This window comes from Chiloscyllium plagiosum, chromosome 10, assembly GCF_004010195.1.
Source record: "Chiloscyllium plagiosum isolate BGI_BamShark_2017 chromosome 10, ASM401019v2, whole genome shotgun sequence".
Lineage (NCBI taxonomy): Eukaryota > Metazoa > Chordata > Chondrichthyes > Orectolobiformes > Hemiscylliidae > Chiloscyllium > Chiloscyllium plagiosum.
The window spans coordinates 16,644,695-16,657,786 of record NC_057719.1 but is presented as its reverse complement, the minus strand read 5'-3'; the positions used below and the strand labels follow the sequence as shown (position 1 = coordinate 16,657,786).

Genomic DNA, 13,092 nt, shown 5'->3' with positions numbered 1-13,092 from the left:
TGGGATGTCTGGATTGTGCACTTTAGGTTGTCCATAGAATCTGGGGGTGTTGTTGCTTTCAGGTTTCATTCTTTGTAGGTCCGTCCTGGTTATCTGTCCGTTTTTTTGTAGGTTCCTCAGTGTGTTGTTTATCCTATTGGTGAGCTGTGGGGTGGGGTCAAACTCCCTCTTTTGGTAGGTGTTGGTATCTGCAAGTAGTTGTTGTGCTTTTTGGATGTACTCTGCTTTGTCCAGGATAACCGTCATTCTGCCTTTGTCTGCTGGTAGTATGATTATGTTCTTATCGTTTCTTAGTGCTTTTAATGCTTCCCTCTCCTTAGTGTTGAGGTTGTGTGTTTGTCTTTTCCTTGTTATCAGGTGTACGATACTTTGTCTCACTGTTTGTTGTGTCTCTTCTGTCAGTCCATTGTTCCTGAGTGTGCATTCTAGTGCTGCTAGGAAGTCTGCTGTCTTGGTGTCCCTGTGGTTGTAGTTGAGTCCCTTGGCCAGTATTGTTCTTTCCGTGTCTGTGAGCTGTCTGTGGGAGAGGTTTCTAATCCAGACATGTAGATGATACCTTTGTAATCATTAAAAACACAGAAATAGAGAATACACACTGGATCATCAATGCCACACTCACAGGAATCTGATTCACTAGAGAGGAAGAAAAGGACAACCAACTCCCATTCCTAGACGTGATGGTACAGAGAACACCGAACGGAGAATTCACCACAAAGGTACACAGGAAAGCCACTGTTTTAAAAAATTCTCAAGGTCAGGTTCGTAGGAGAGTAGTCTGACACAGAACAAACGACCAAGAGGCGAGACTGCTAGAATATGGGCATTTTATTCCCCGCAGTGTCGCACAACGGGTCTGGTTTATACTCACTCTACATGTTACAAAAACTGGGAGCCGTCAGTTCTTGTAGAGCGGTTGCCAACAACCCACGCTCGGCGGTTAAACGTAACCCCGGAGCAGACTCACCGAACTGGAGACTTTTCTAGCTGATATACTCCCTTCCAGATATAAACATTCATGTGAACAGCAGAGCAAGGCTAAAAAACACATTCCATTCTGGTTACATACAGATAAGAAGATTCACACGGGACTAAGCAACACCTCCATTCCGGTTAGATTCACACATGTATTGGGACATAATTTTTAACCGTTTCACCACATTCCACTGCTTGGAATTTTACACCACAGCCACACACACAGTCCTAAACTACGAAAGCAATCACTCCAACACACACAAAAGAAGTTGCATCAAGACACTATTCAAAAGGGCCACTGCAGCACACCAGAATTGCAAAAAGAGGAAGAAGAACACCTATACAATGTATTCGCCAAAAATGGATACCCGCGCAATTTCATCAACAGATGCTTAAGGGATAAACAACGGAATGAGGACATGCCACAACCAAAAGGACTAGCCACACTACCATACATCAAAAACATTTCTGAACTGACAGCCAGACTACTGTGACCACTAGGACTCATAACAGCACACAAACCAACAGCCACTCTCAGACAACAATTCACCAGGACGAAGGACCCGATACCCAGCATGAGCAAAACCAATGTAGTGTACAAAATCCCATGCAAGGACTGCACAAAATACTACATAGGACAAACAGGAAGACTGCTAACGGTCCACATCTATGAACACCAACTAGCCACGAAACGACATGACCAGCTATCCTTAGTAGCCACACACTCAGATGACAAGCAACATGAGTTCGACTGGGACAACACTACTATTATAGGACAAGCCAAACTGAGAACAGCCAGGGAATTCCTAGAGGCATGGCACTCATCCACAGATTCAATCAATAAGCACATCGACCTGGACCCAATATACCGACCACTGCAGCAGACAGCTGGAACTGACAACCGGAAGCGGCAGATACAAATCACTATAAATACCGGAGGAAACATCACAGAAGCGCTTCACAGGAGGCTCCCAAGCACTGATGATGTCACCTAGGCAGGGGACAAAACATCTGCAACACAAATTCCCAGCTCGGCAAACAGAACCACAACTATCAGTCACCCTGCGTTTCCACAGTAAAGCACAACTATGCAGCCAGTATAAGTGCAGGCTGCAAAAGACCCCATAAGAACACAATTTGCAAACACATGGAGCTCATTCAGAGGCACAGATAGGAAATATAAACGTTTACCTCTCCTCAAAATGTGCAAAAGCTCTCCTATTTCGACAGGTTATAAGGAGCAGCACTCCATTCTTACTCACCTTCCCATGCTGACTACCTTTCATGGTTATTTTAATTTATTAGGATATCACTTCATAGTCAGAAAGAGTTAGCAACTTGCACCACTGGGATTAGATTCAAGGTTTCAATCTTAAAGCAAGACTCATATATATGCAAGAGTTCTGCATCAAACAGATTTCACGCAGTCGCAATCAATTTTTGTCAAGCATGAACTAAGCGAGCTATCTTTCTAATTTAACATTTAGCTGCTAATCTCATTTAGAGGTGCCATATGGTAAAGCACCAGTTATAATTTTGCCAAAGAAGCCTGAAATTTGGAAAATAAACAGAAAATGCTTGAAACTCCCAGCAGGCCAGGCAAAACCTCTGGAAACACTGCCATTATTTCTTCAGTAGGCTGTTCCTGTCAAAGCTCATGGATCTGGAGCACTCCCTCTCCTTTTCTCTCTCTCCAGTAACAGACTGATGTCCTCCCAAACTAGCAAGGTGTCTCTGCAGAAAGTAGATTGAGGTTTTTAACATTGGGATGAAGCACAGATGGCTGAAAGAATATGTCTGACTAGGAAAATGGACCAGATGGCCTACTTCTTTAGAGACCGCAATTTCCCTTCCCACATGGTTAAAGATGCCCAACGCATCTCGTCCACATCCCGCACCTCCGCCCTCAGACCCCACCCCTCCAACCGTAACAAGGACAGAACGCCACTGGTGCTCACCTTCCACCCTACCAACCTTTGCATAAACCAAATCATCCGCCAACATTTCCGCCATCTCCAAACGGACTCCACCACCAGGGATGTATTTCCCTCCCCACCTCTTTCCGCCTTCCGCAAAGACCGTTCTTTCCGTGACTACCTGGTCAGGTTCACGCCCCCCTACAACCCACCCTCCCATCCTGGCACCTTCCCCTGCCACCACAGGAACTGTAAAACCTGCGCCCACACCTCCTCCCTCACCTCTATCCAAGGCCCTAAAGGAGCCTTCCACATCCATCAAAGTCTTACTGGCACATCCACTAATATCATTTATTGTATCCGTTGCTCCCGATGCGGTCTCCTCTACATTGGGGAGACTGGACGCCTCCAAGCAGAGCGCTTTAGGGAAAATCTCCGGGACACCTGCACCAATCAACCACATTGCCCTGTGGCCCAACATTTTAACTCCCCTCCCACTCTGCCGAGGACATGGAGGTCCTGGGCCTCCTTCACCGCCGCTCCCTCACCACAGACGCCTGGAGGAAGAACGCCTCATCTTCCGTCTCGGAACACTTCAACCCCAGGGCATCAATGTGGACTTCAACAGCTTCCTCATTTTCCCTTCCCCCACCTCACCCTAGTTCCAAACTTCCAGCTCAGCACTGTCCCCATGACCTGTCCTACCTGCCTATCTCCTTTTCCACCTATCCACTCCACCCTCTCCTCCCTGACCTATCACCTTCATCCCCTCCCCCACTCACCTATTGTACTCTATGCTACTTTCTCCCCACTCCCACCCTCCTCTAGCTTATCTCTCCACCCTTTAGGCTCTCTGCCTTTATTCCTGATGAAGGGTTTTTGCCCGAAACGTCGATTTTACTGCTCCTCGGATGCTGCCTGAACTGCTGTGCTCTTCCAGCACCATTAATCCAGAATCTGGTTTCCAGCATCTGCAGTCATTGTTTTTACCTATATCATTTCAAATGTATAGGCAATATTTTGTGGTTGATTAGTGATTGAATACTTATGCCTGAGGCATTCTGCTCCCGTCCAACTCATTACCTTGGGCTCACAGGACTGCAATTTCACTGTCTGGGTGATTTACTTCTCTCAGACTGGCAAAGGACAAAGCAGTGGTCAGCTGCAATCAACAAATAGAAATTCTCACTTTGAATTGCACTCAGGAGGTGTTAATGGTTCACGTTCTGCTGAGTGGGGTGGTCGTCAACTGGTTCAACAGTAAATCAATGCCTCTCTGCGCAAGGTGGAAGACTAAGGGGAATAGAGAGATCATCAGTACAACCGATTGGATTTGGTGCAATCGTGAGTGCCCTGTCCAGGATACCTTTCAGGCAGAGAAGGCAGCCACGTGGGAGGACTTCCTCGTGGGTCAGATCCAAATCCTAGTCCAGTTGGCAAGCCACAGAACTGGGCTGTGATAATCTGAGAGGACGATTGCTCTGACTGCCTCCTCCTTGCCTTCTTTCCATACTGCACAGGAGAATCCAACTGGGGTTTGCCATCTACAACTAGTGTTACCCCAAAGTGGTCTGCAACCTTTAAGTTCAGGACCCCTACATATCTTGTGAAATTCTGTGCACCTCCAGCCATACAAATAATACATCATAATTCACTAATGAACAAAAGAATGAAAATGCAAACTGATTTAATTCTTATCTTTTCTATAAATGGAGAAGGACATTTTGAACAAGTTTTTAAAAACAATTGGCATAAATTTCAATTGACCTGAAAATCACATGAAACGCTTTTGGGATGTTTGAGGAACTCTTAGGCTCCAGGGAACCATGGCTGTAAAACTCAGCCCTCGATCAAATTAAGATAAATAATTACGGTTCTTAGAGGCGTTTCCAACAAAAATGACTGGTGAGAAAGACATCTGGTAGCAGACAAGAGCCAACCAGCTGAAAACTGACTGACATGAAACTGGTTCAATCGTCACGCTGTTGGTCAGTCAAGCCCAACCTGGCTTCTCTTTAACAGTTGTAAAGAACAGGTAAAACCAATCATGATCTGATGAAGAGTGAGAGCCTGCACATATTGATTACAGGCTAAGCCCTCCTTTATTCAATATTATACAAAGACAGCAGAGGGAGGATGGGCAGACCTGAATTGTAACTTGTCGCACCGTAAAGAAATGGTGATTGAGTACAAGAAAAAAGCCATTTATGAAAGCGTTCCACTGAACATGCGGGGTAGCATAGGATTCTGCTAGTTGAAGGCAGGCCAAGGACTCCTCATGTCATTGCAAGTATAAGCCGTCTGAGGCCCGGGAAATGTCACACACTATTCAGCCATGATAAACAGAATCAAAGAATCTGCTGTTGATTCTGAACAGCAACACAGACCTGTCCGCATTCCTCTGATGCACATCATCAATTCAGTCTCTGCTTTTGCATTGGAGCGAGGCAGGTCTAAAGAGAGTGATGGCAAATATAAATGAACAGCCGGATGGAGAGACTGCAGTTAGGAGATTGGAACAAAAGAAAGGGAATACAGGGTCCGGGATAGTGATAAAAGAACCTTCTGTTCTGGTTTCAGAGCTATCAAATTCAGTGAGTATTTGTCGATTCCTAAATTAGCCATACTGTTTCTGGTTATAGTATAGCTTTCATAGTTGACACATTCAAGCAGTAGCTTTTGTTGTAGGGCTTTTGACATTTTCCTCAGTTGTTCTGTCTTTGAATTTGACAATCCAAATTTTATTAGGCTGGGATTGACAGAGTTTCGGCACCAAGGGCATTGTCAATGGATGTGTCCAATTCTCTTCTGAAGTTTTGTAGAATCATTCACAACCAGTTGACAATTTAAAGAGCATTCTAAGATCAGTCAATTAGGGTGGGACATGCATATCTTGCAATGGCAATCCAGTGGCTTTCCTGGCTATTTTTACACTGCTATCCCACAAATTACCAGACTCTTTGCATTCAAGTTCAAAAGGGAGACTGATAAAAATAACCACCTTCAGTGGTGAAGTGAGACGGCGATGACAAAAATATAGCAGAAGCCACAAGATTGCAGAAAATAGAAAAGGAACAGAAGCTGGAAACAGAATTTCATTTGAGTGCACTTTCAAACGTTTTCTCAAAAGCTATACTTTTTGATGAGCTGTAACCAACATGCCAGCTGATGTCTAACAAGTGTCTTGTACAAGTTCAACATTACCTCATTGCTCCTGTACTTATTTTACTGTTAATAAATCCAAGAAAACTGTAGGCTTTATTAAGTCTTCTCGCCACTTGTCATGATGTCACAGATCCATAAAGCTATACAGCACAGAAACAGACCCTTTGGTCCAACTCACCCATGCCGACCAGATATCCCATATCCCTCCAAACCCCTCCTACGCATACACCCAACCAGATGCCTTTTAAATGTTGTAAATGTACCAGCCGCCACCATTTCCTCATTCCATACACTCCCCACCCTCTGTGTGAAAATGTTGCCCCTTAGTTTCATTTTAAATCTCTCCTTTCTCACCTTAAACCTATGTCCCGTAGTTTTGGATTCCCCCACCCCGGGGAAAAGACAGTGTCTGTTTATCCTATCCATACCCCTCATGATTTTATAAACCTCTATAAGGTCACCCCTCAGCCTCTGATGCTCTAGGGAAAACATCCTCAGCCAATTCAGCCTCTCCCATAGCTTAAACCCTTCAACCCAGCAACATCCTTGTAAATCTTATCTGAACTCTTTCAGGTTTCACAACATCCTTCCTATAGCAGGGAGACCAGAATTGCATGCAATATTCCAAAGTGGCCTAACCAATGTTCTGTACAGATGTAATATGACCTCCCAACTCCTATACCCAATGTACTGACCAATAAATGCAAGTATACCAAATGCCTTCTTCACTATCCTATCTACCTGGGACTCCACTTTCAAGGAACTTTGAAACTGCTGAAACTGCACTCCAAGGTCTCTTTATTCAGCAACACTCCACAGGACCTTATCATTAAGTGTATACTAGGAGAAAGTGAGGACTGCAGATGCTGGAGACCAGAGTCAAGAGTGTGGTGCTGAGAAAGCACAGCAGGTCAGTCACCATCCAAGGAGCAGGAGAATTGACATTTTGGGCCTGAGCCCTGTATGCGTCCTGCCCTGATTTGCCTTTCCAAAATGCAGTATCTCAAATATATCTCAATTAAACTCCATCTGCCACTCCTCAGCCCATTGCCTATCTGATCAAGATCCCATTGTACTCTGAGGTACCACTCCCTCCGTGACTCCCTCGTCAGGTCCACACACCCCACCAACCCAACCTCCACTCCCAGCACCTTCCTCTGCAACCGCAAGAAATGCAAAACTTGGGCCCACACCTCCCCCCTAGGCCCCAAGGATCCTTCCATATCCGCCACAAATTCACCTGCACCTCCACACACATCATTTTCTGCATCCACTGCACCCGATGTGGCCTCCTCTATATTGGGGAGACAGGCCGCCTACTTGCGGAATGTTTCAGAGAACCCCTCTGGGATACCCGGACCAACCAACCAACCACCCCGTGGCTCAACACTTCAACTCCCCCTCCCATTCCACCAAGGACATGCAGGTCCTTGGACTCCTCCATCGCCAGACCATAGCAACACGACCACCTATCGCATTTCCAATGCCCCTCACCCAAGTCCCTCCTCCCTACCTTTTATCTTAGCCTGCTTGGCACACTTTCCCCATTCCTGAAGAAGGGCTCATGCCCGAAACGTCGATTTTCCTGCTCCTTGGATGCTGCCTGACCTGCGGCGCTTTTCCAGCAACACATTTTCAGCTCTGATCTCCAGCATCTGCAGTCCTCACTTTCTCCTACTCTGAGGTAACCTTCTTTGGTGTCATCTGCAAATTTACTAATTCTTATGCTGTCCTTCCACCTTCATTGATCTGTGCGCATGTACACACAGGTACTTCTGCACCCCTTTTCAAACTGTACCCCTTCTATTATATTGTCTATCCATGTTCTTATGACAAAGATGCTTCATCTAGCAGTTCTTTGCATTAAGCCTTAACTGCCACCTAGCAGCCCACTCCACCAACTTGTCAATGTCCTTTGGAGTTCCACACTGCTCACACTTCACAATTCTTCCAAGTGTAGAGTCATCTGCAAACTCTGAAACTTTCCACTGCACATCATGATCTAGATCATTAATATATATATCAGGAAAAGCAAGGGTCCACATACTGACCGCTGGGAAGTTCCATGATAAACCTTCCTCAACCAGTTTGAATCCACATTGCTACTGACTTGAATTTCTTGAAAGGCATTGTCAACTTTCAGTAATTTTGCATTAATGTGTGCATAGGTCCAAGTGATACAAATAATGTATCTGCTCAATACAAACATACCAAACAGTTAGAAATGACATTCTACAAACCATACTGTTGAAGTGGCCCCACATTACTGATGTGCACCAATGGATTTGTCATTGACTTGTTATCACGCTTCCTCGGGTAGTGAGCATTAGTTAGACATTAGAAAACTTTGTTGCAATTGCCAAACAAGGGCTCTTCATGCCATGAGTTTGTATTTAGACAATACTCAATGTATGAAAGCATGATGCAAAATCTCTGCCCCGGTTTCATTTTCAGGGGAAGGCCTTCCACTAATCACTGCAAGCACTGACTGATGATGGAGAATTTTACACATTAGCCCACTGTTCAGACCAGGCGTCTGGTGTGACAAACCTGTGCTAAAATCTTGTTGTCTTCTTCCAGTAACTTGACTTTACTCTCGAGCTGCCTGATGTAGGCTGAAGCTGGATCTGTAAAAGAAAAGCAAGATGGGAGTCAGGAAAGGTGACTGATGGAAATCTCCCCACTGTCAGTAATGAGTCCTCCCTTCTTAGATTTCATATGGAAGAAAGTGAAGACTGCAGATGCTGAAGATCAGAGTCAAAACGTGTGGGGCTGGAAAAGCACGGTCGATCAGGCAGCATCCGAGGAGCAGGAGAGTTGACGTTTCAAGCACAGCATATTCATCAAGGATGGCAGTGGGCCGGGGGGGAAGGCAGCTAGGAATGCAATAGGTAGATAGATAGGGTGATGGTGATAGGTTGGAGTGGAGGGTGGAGCAGATAGGTGGGAAGGAAGATGGACAGGTAACATAATTCAAGAGAGTGGTGCTGAGTTGGAGGGTTGGACCTGGGATAAGGTGGGGGGAGGGGAGATGAGGAAACTGGTGAAATCCACATTGGTTCTGTATGGTTGGAGGTTCCCATGGCGGAAGATGAGGTGTTCTTCCTCCAGGCATTGGGTAGGTAGGATTTGGCATGGAGGCGGCCCAGGACTTGCATGTCCTTGGCAGAGTGAGATGGGATTTAAAGTGTTCGGCCACAGGGTGGTGGGGTTGTTTGGTGTGTGCAGCTAGGACATGTTTTAATGAAACGTCCCGCAAATTGACGCCCTGTTTCCCCAACGTAGAGGAGACCACATCAATAACAATGGACACAGTAGATGAGGTGTTTGGACGTGCAGGAAAATCTCTGCCGGATGTGGAAGGATCCTTTGAGGCCTTGGATGGAGGTGAGGGGGGATATGTGGGCTCGAAATGTCGACTCTCCTGCTCCTTGGGTGCTGTCTGACTGGCTGTGCTTTTCCGGCCTCACATGTCTTTACTTAGATTTCATACTGTCATACAGCAAAGAAACAGGCCTTTCGGCCCATCCACGTCTATGCTGACCAGCAAACACCAAATCACTGTAATTCCATTTATCTGTACTTGGTCCTTAGCCTACTATTGCCTGGCATTTTAAGTGTTTATCCAGGTGCTGCTTAAATGTTGTGAGAGTACCTGCCTCCACCAACCTCTCCGGCAGAATCTTCCATATTTCTATCACTCTCTGGGTGAAAAAACCTTTTCTCAGATCTCCTGTAAACAACTTACTCATATTAATCTACCACTTGTTTCATTCCTTTAAATGCAGGAACTCAGTGCAGAATTTGTAGTTGGTACTTCTCAAAAGGACCAGAAACTGAAAGTAAAAGAACCCAGTTACTCAAAAGTTTTGCTCCTTTCTTACAATTTCCAAATTATCTTCATTGCCTTAAATATGACTAAAGACACAATGAGTTAAATGTTATCTTGGGAGGAAACATTGCAGCATGGGCAGTCCATTATCCAGTGAGCTGGTTATGTAATTAAACAACAAGTTCAGAACCCGCCCCCCCACCAACCCCGGTTCTCACCCTACTAACTTCCATATACATCGCATCATCCTCTGCCATTTCCGCCACCTACAAACAGACCCCACCAACAGAGATATATTTGCTTCCCCACCCCTATCTGCTTTCCATAAATACCCTCTGCGATTCCCTTGTCAGGTCCATGCCCCCCACCAACCCACCCTCCCCTCCCAGCACCTGCCACCCGCAGGAATTGCAAAGCCTGCACCCACACCTCTCCCCTCACCTCCATCCAAAGCCCCAAAAGAGCCTTCCACATTCATCAGAATTTTACCTGCACTTCCACACGTCATTTACTGTATCTGTTGCCCTGATGCGGTCCCCTCCACATTGGGGTATAGGACGCCTACTTGCAGAGCGCTTCAGAGAACAGCTCTGGGACACGTGCACCAACAAACCCCACCAGCCCGTGGCCGAACACGTCAACTCCCCCTCCCACTCTGCCGAGGACATGCAGGTTCACCATTACCCCCAGCTCCATCTACCTATTGCACTCTCAGCTACCGTTTCCCCCAACCCCACACCCCTCCCATTTATCTCTCCACCCCCTCGGCTCACAGCCTCATTGCTGATTAAGGACTTTTCCCCAAAATGTCAATTCCTCTGCTCCTCAGATGCTGCCTGAACTGCTGTGCTTTTCCCATACCACACTCTCGACTCTAATCTCCAGCATCTGCAGTCCTCACTTTCGCCTGGCTATTTAATTCAGTTGATATTAGCATAATTGGATAGAGTGAGTTTTTTTTTTAAGTATTAATTTGAGTGATTGTGGTAATCACTGGCAATGTCAGTACTTAATAGGCCCAGATAGCTTCGTCAGTAGAGCATCAGACTTTTAATCTGAGGGTCCAGGGTTCAAGTCCCTGTTCAGGTGATGCATATAATTGAGGTAAAGGCAGTGGCCTGAGAAAGTTAGAGTTCCCTAATTACTTTGGGGTGGCACGGTGGCTCAGTGGTTAGTACTGTTGCCTCACAACTCCAAGGACCTGGGTTCAATTCCAGCCTCGGACGACTATCGGTGTGGAATTTGCATGCTCTCCTTATATCTGCATGGGTTTTCTCCCGGTGCTCCGGTTTCCTTCCACAGTCCAAAAATGTGCAGATTAGGTGAACTGGTCATACTAAATTGCCCATAGAGTTAGGTGCATTAGTCAAGGGTAAATATGGGGAATGGGTCTGGGTGGGTTACTCTTCGGAGGGTCGGTGTGGACTAATTTGGCCGAAGGGCCTGTTTCCATGTTGTAGGGAATCTAATCTAATCTAATCTTTAATGCCAATCCCTAAGTACCCACAGGGTAGTTAAAAGTCAATAACATTGCTGTGGGTCAATGTAGGCCAGACCAGGTAAGGACAGCAGATTTCTTTCCTAATGGACATTATTGAACCAGATTGTTAAAAAAACTAATCAAAAATGGTTTTGTGGACTCTGCTTTCGTGAATTCAAACACCACCATCAACCATGGTAAGAGTCAAACCCAGGTCCCCAGAACATTACCTAGGTCTCTAGATTAATAATATCACTAGACTATCACATCCCCCAAGGTTATACTGCTTGCTTTACACTACTGACCATGAGAAAATTTCCATTCCAATATATTTGACAAACATTGCACAAAAATTGAATTTATCGAACAAAGAACACTTACATCCCAGGAACAGGCCATTAGGACCTCCAAGCCTGAGCCGATCCAAATCCACTGTCTAAACCTGTCGCCCAATTCTTAAGCATCTGTATCCCTCTGCTCCCCACCTACTCATGCATCTGTCCAGATGCACCTTAAATGAATCTACCGTGTCTGTCTCTATAACCTCTGCTGGCAACACGTTCCAGGTGCCCACCATCCTCTATGTGAAGTATTTTCCACGTGTATCCCCCTTAAAATTTTCACCTCTCACCTTGAAAGTGTGACCTCTCGTTATTGAATCCTTCACCCTAAGAAAAAGCTTGTCTCTATCCACCCTGTCCATACCCTTCATGATTTTGTAAACCTCAATCAGGTCCCCCTTCAATCTCCCTTTTTCTAACGAAAATAAACCTAAACTACTCAACCTCTCTTCATAGCGAGCACCTTCCATACCAGGCAACATTCTCTGCACCCTCTCCAAAATGTCCACATCCTTTTGGTAATGTGGCGACCAGAACTACACACAGCACTCCAAATGCAGCCGAACCAATGTCTTGTACAATGTTAACATGACTTGCCAGCTCTTATACTCAATACCCGAAAACCATCTGTCTCTTTTCTGCCCAACTCACCAGTCTATCTCTATCCTCCTGTATTCTCTGACAGTCTCTTATACTTTCTGCTACCCCACCAATCTTCGTGTTATCTGCAAACTTGCTGATCATACCAACAGTGCCCTCTTCCAGATCACTTATGTATATTACAAACAGCAGTGGCCCCAACACTGACCCCTGTAGAACACCACTGGTAACCTTTCTCCATTTTGAGAAACTCCCTTCAACTACTACTGTCTGTAAACCTGTTGCTCAACCAGTTCTTTATCCACCTAGCTAGAACAACCTGCGACTTCACTTTCTCCATTAGTCCATCATTGGGAACCTTATCAAACTGTCTGATTACCTCTGATCAGACAGTGGGAAAACAACAACACATCTCCGTTTGGGTGATCAGATTAGTCCCAGGACGAAACTGGATTATGTTCTTGGATGCCACATGGACCGAATGAATTTACTCTCACTTTTGACAGAAACAAGAGAAGGGACTGGATCGGTGCTCTGCAGGAGGGCTGGCATAAAGATTTTGTTGTCAACTTCCAATTACGTGATACAACTTGAACTTTCAGTGTAAAGGTTGGGGAACCTTTTGCCTGTTGCCTCCCAGTGCATGAAGTAGATGAGCAGCTGTCTGCTACACACACACAGACATTGTAATCGGCTCATGTCATCCTGACCCAAGCTGACGGCACAATGCCAGGCTGGCAAAAGGAGCAGTCAGTGAGATAGACTGAGCTTAGGAGGACATGACTC

General features: G+C 45.6%; 1 protein-coding gene across 2 annotated transcripts in view; it reads right to left on the bottom strand.

The window, feature by feature from the left end:
* Window positions 1-13,092, bottom strand: part of ccdc85ca (coiled-coil domain containing 85C, a) — a 252,960-nt gene that overhangs the window by 85,823 nt on the left and 154,045 nt on the right. For both annotated transcript variants that reach the window (XM_043697135.1, XM_043697133.1), the window contains exon 2: window positions 8,604-8,680. In XM_043697135.1, coding sequence (XP_043553070.1) covers window positions 8,604-8,680 — 77 coding nt within the window. The remainder of the gene's footprint in view (window positions 1-8,603; window positions 8,681-13,092) is intronic.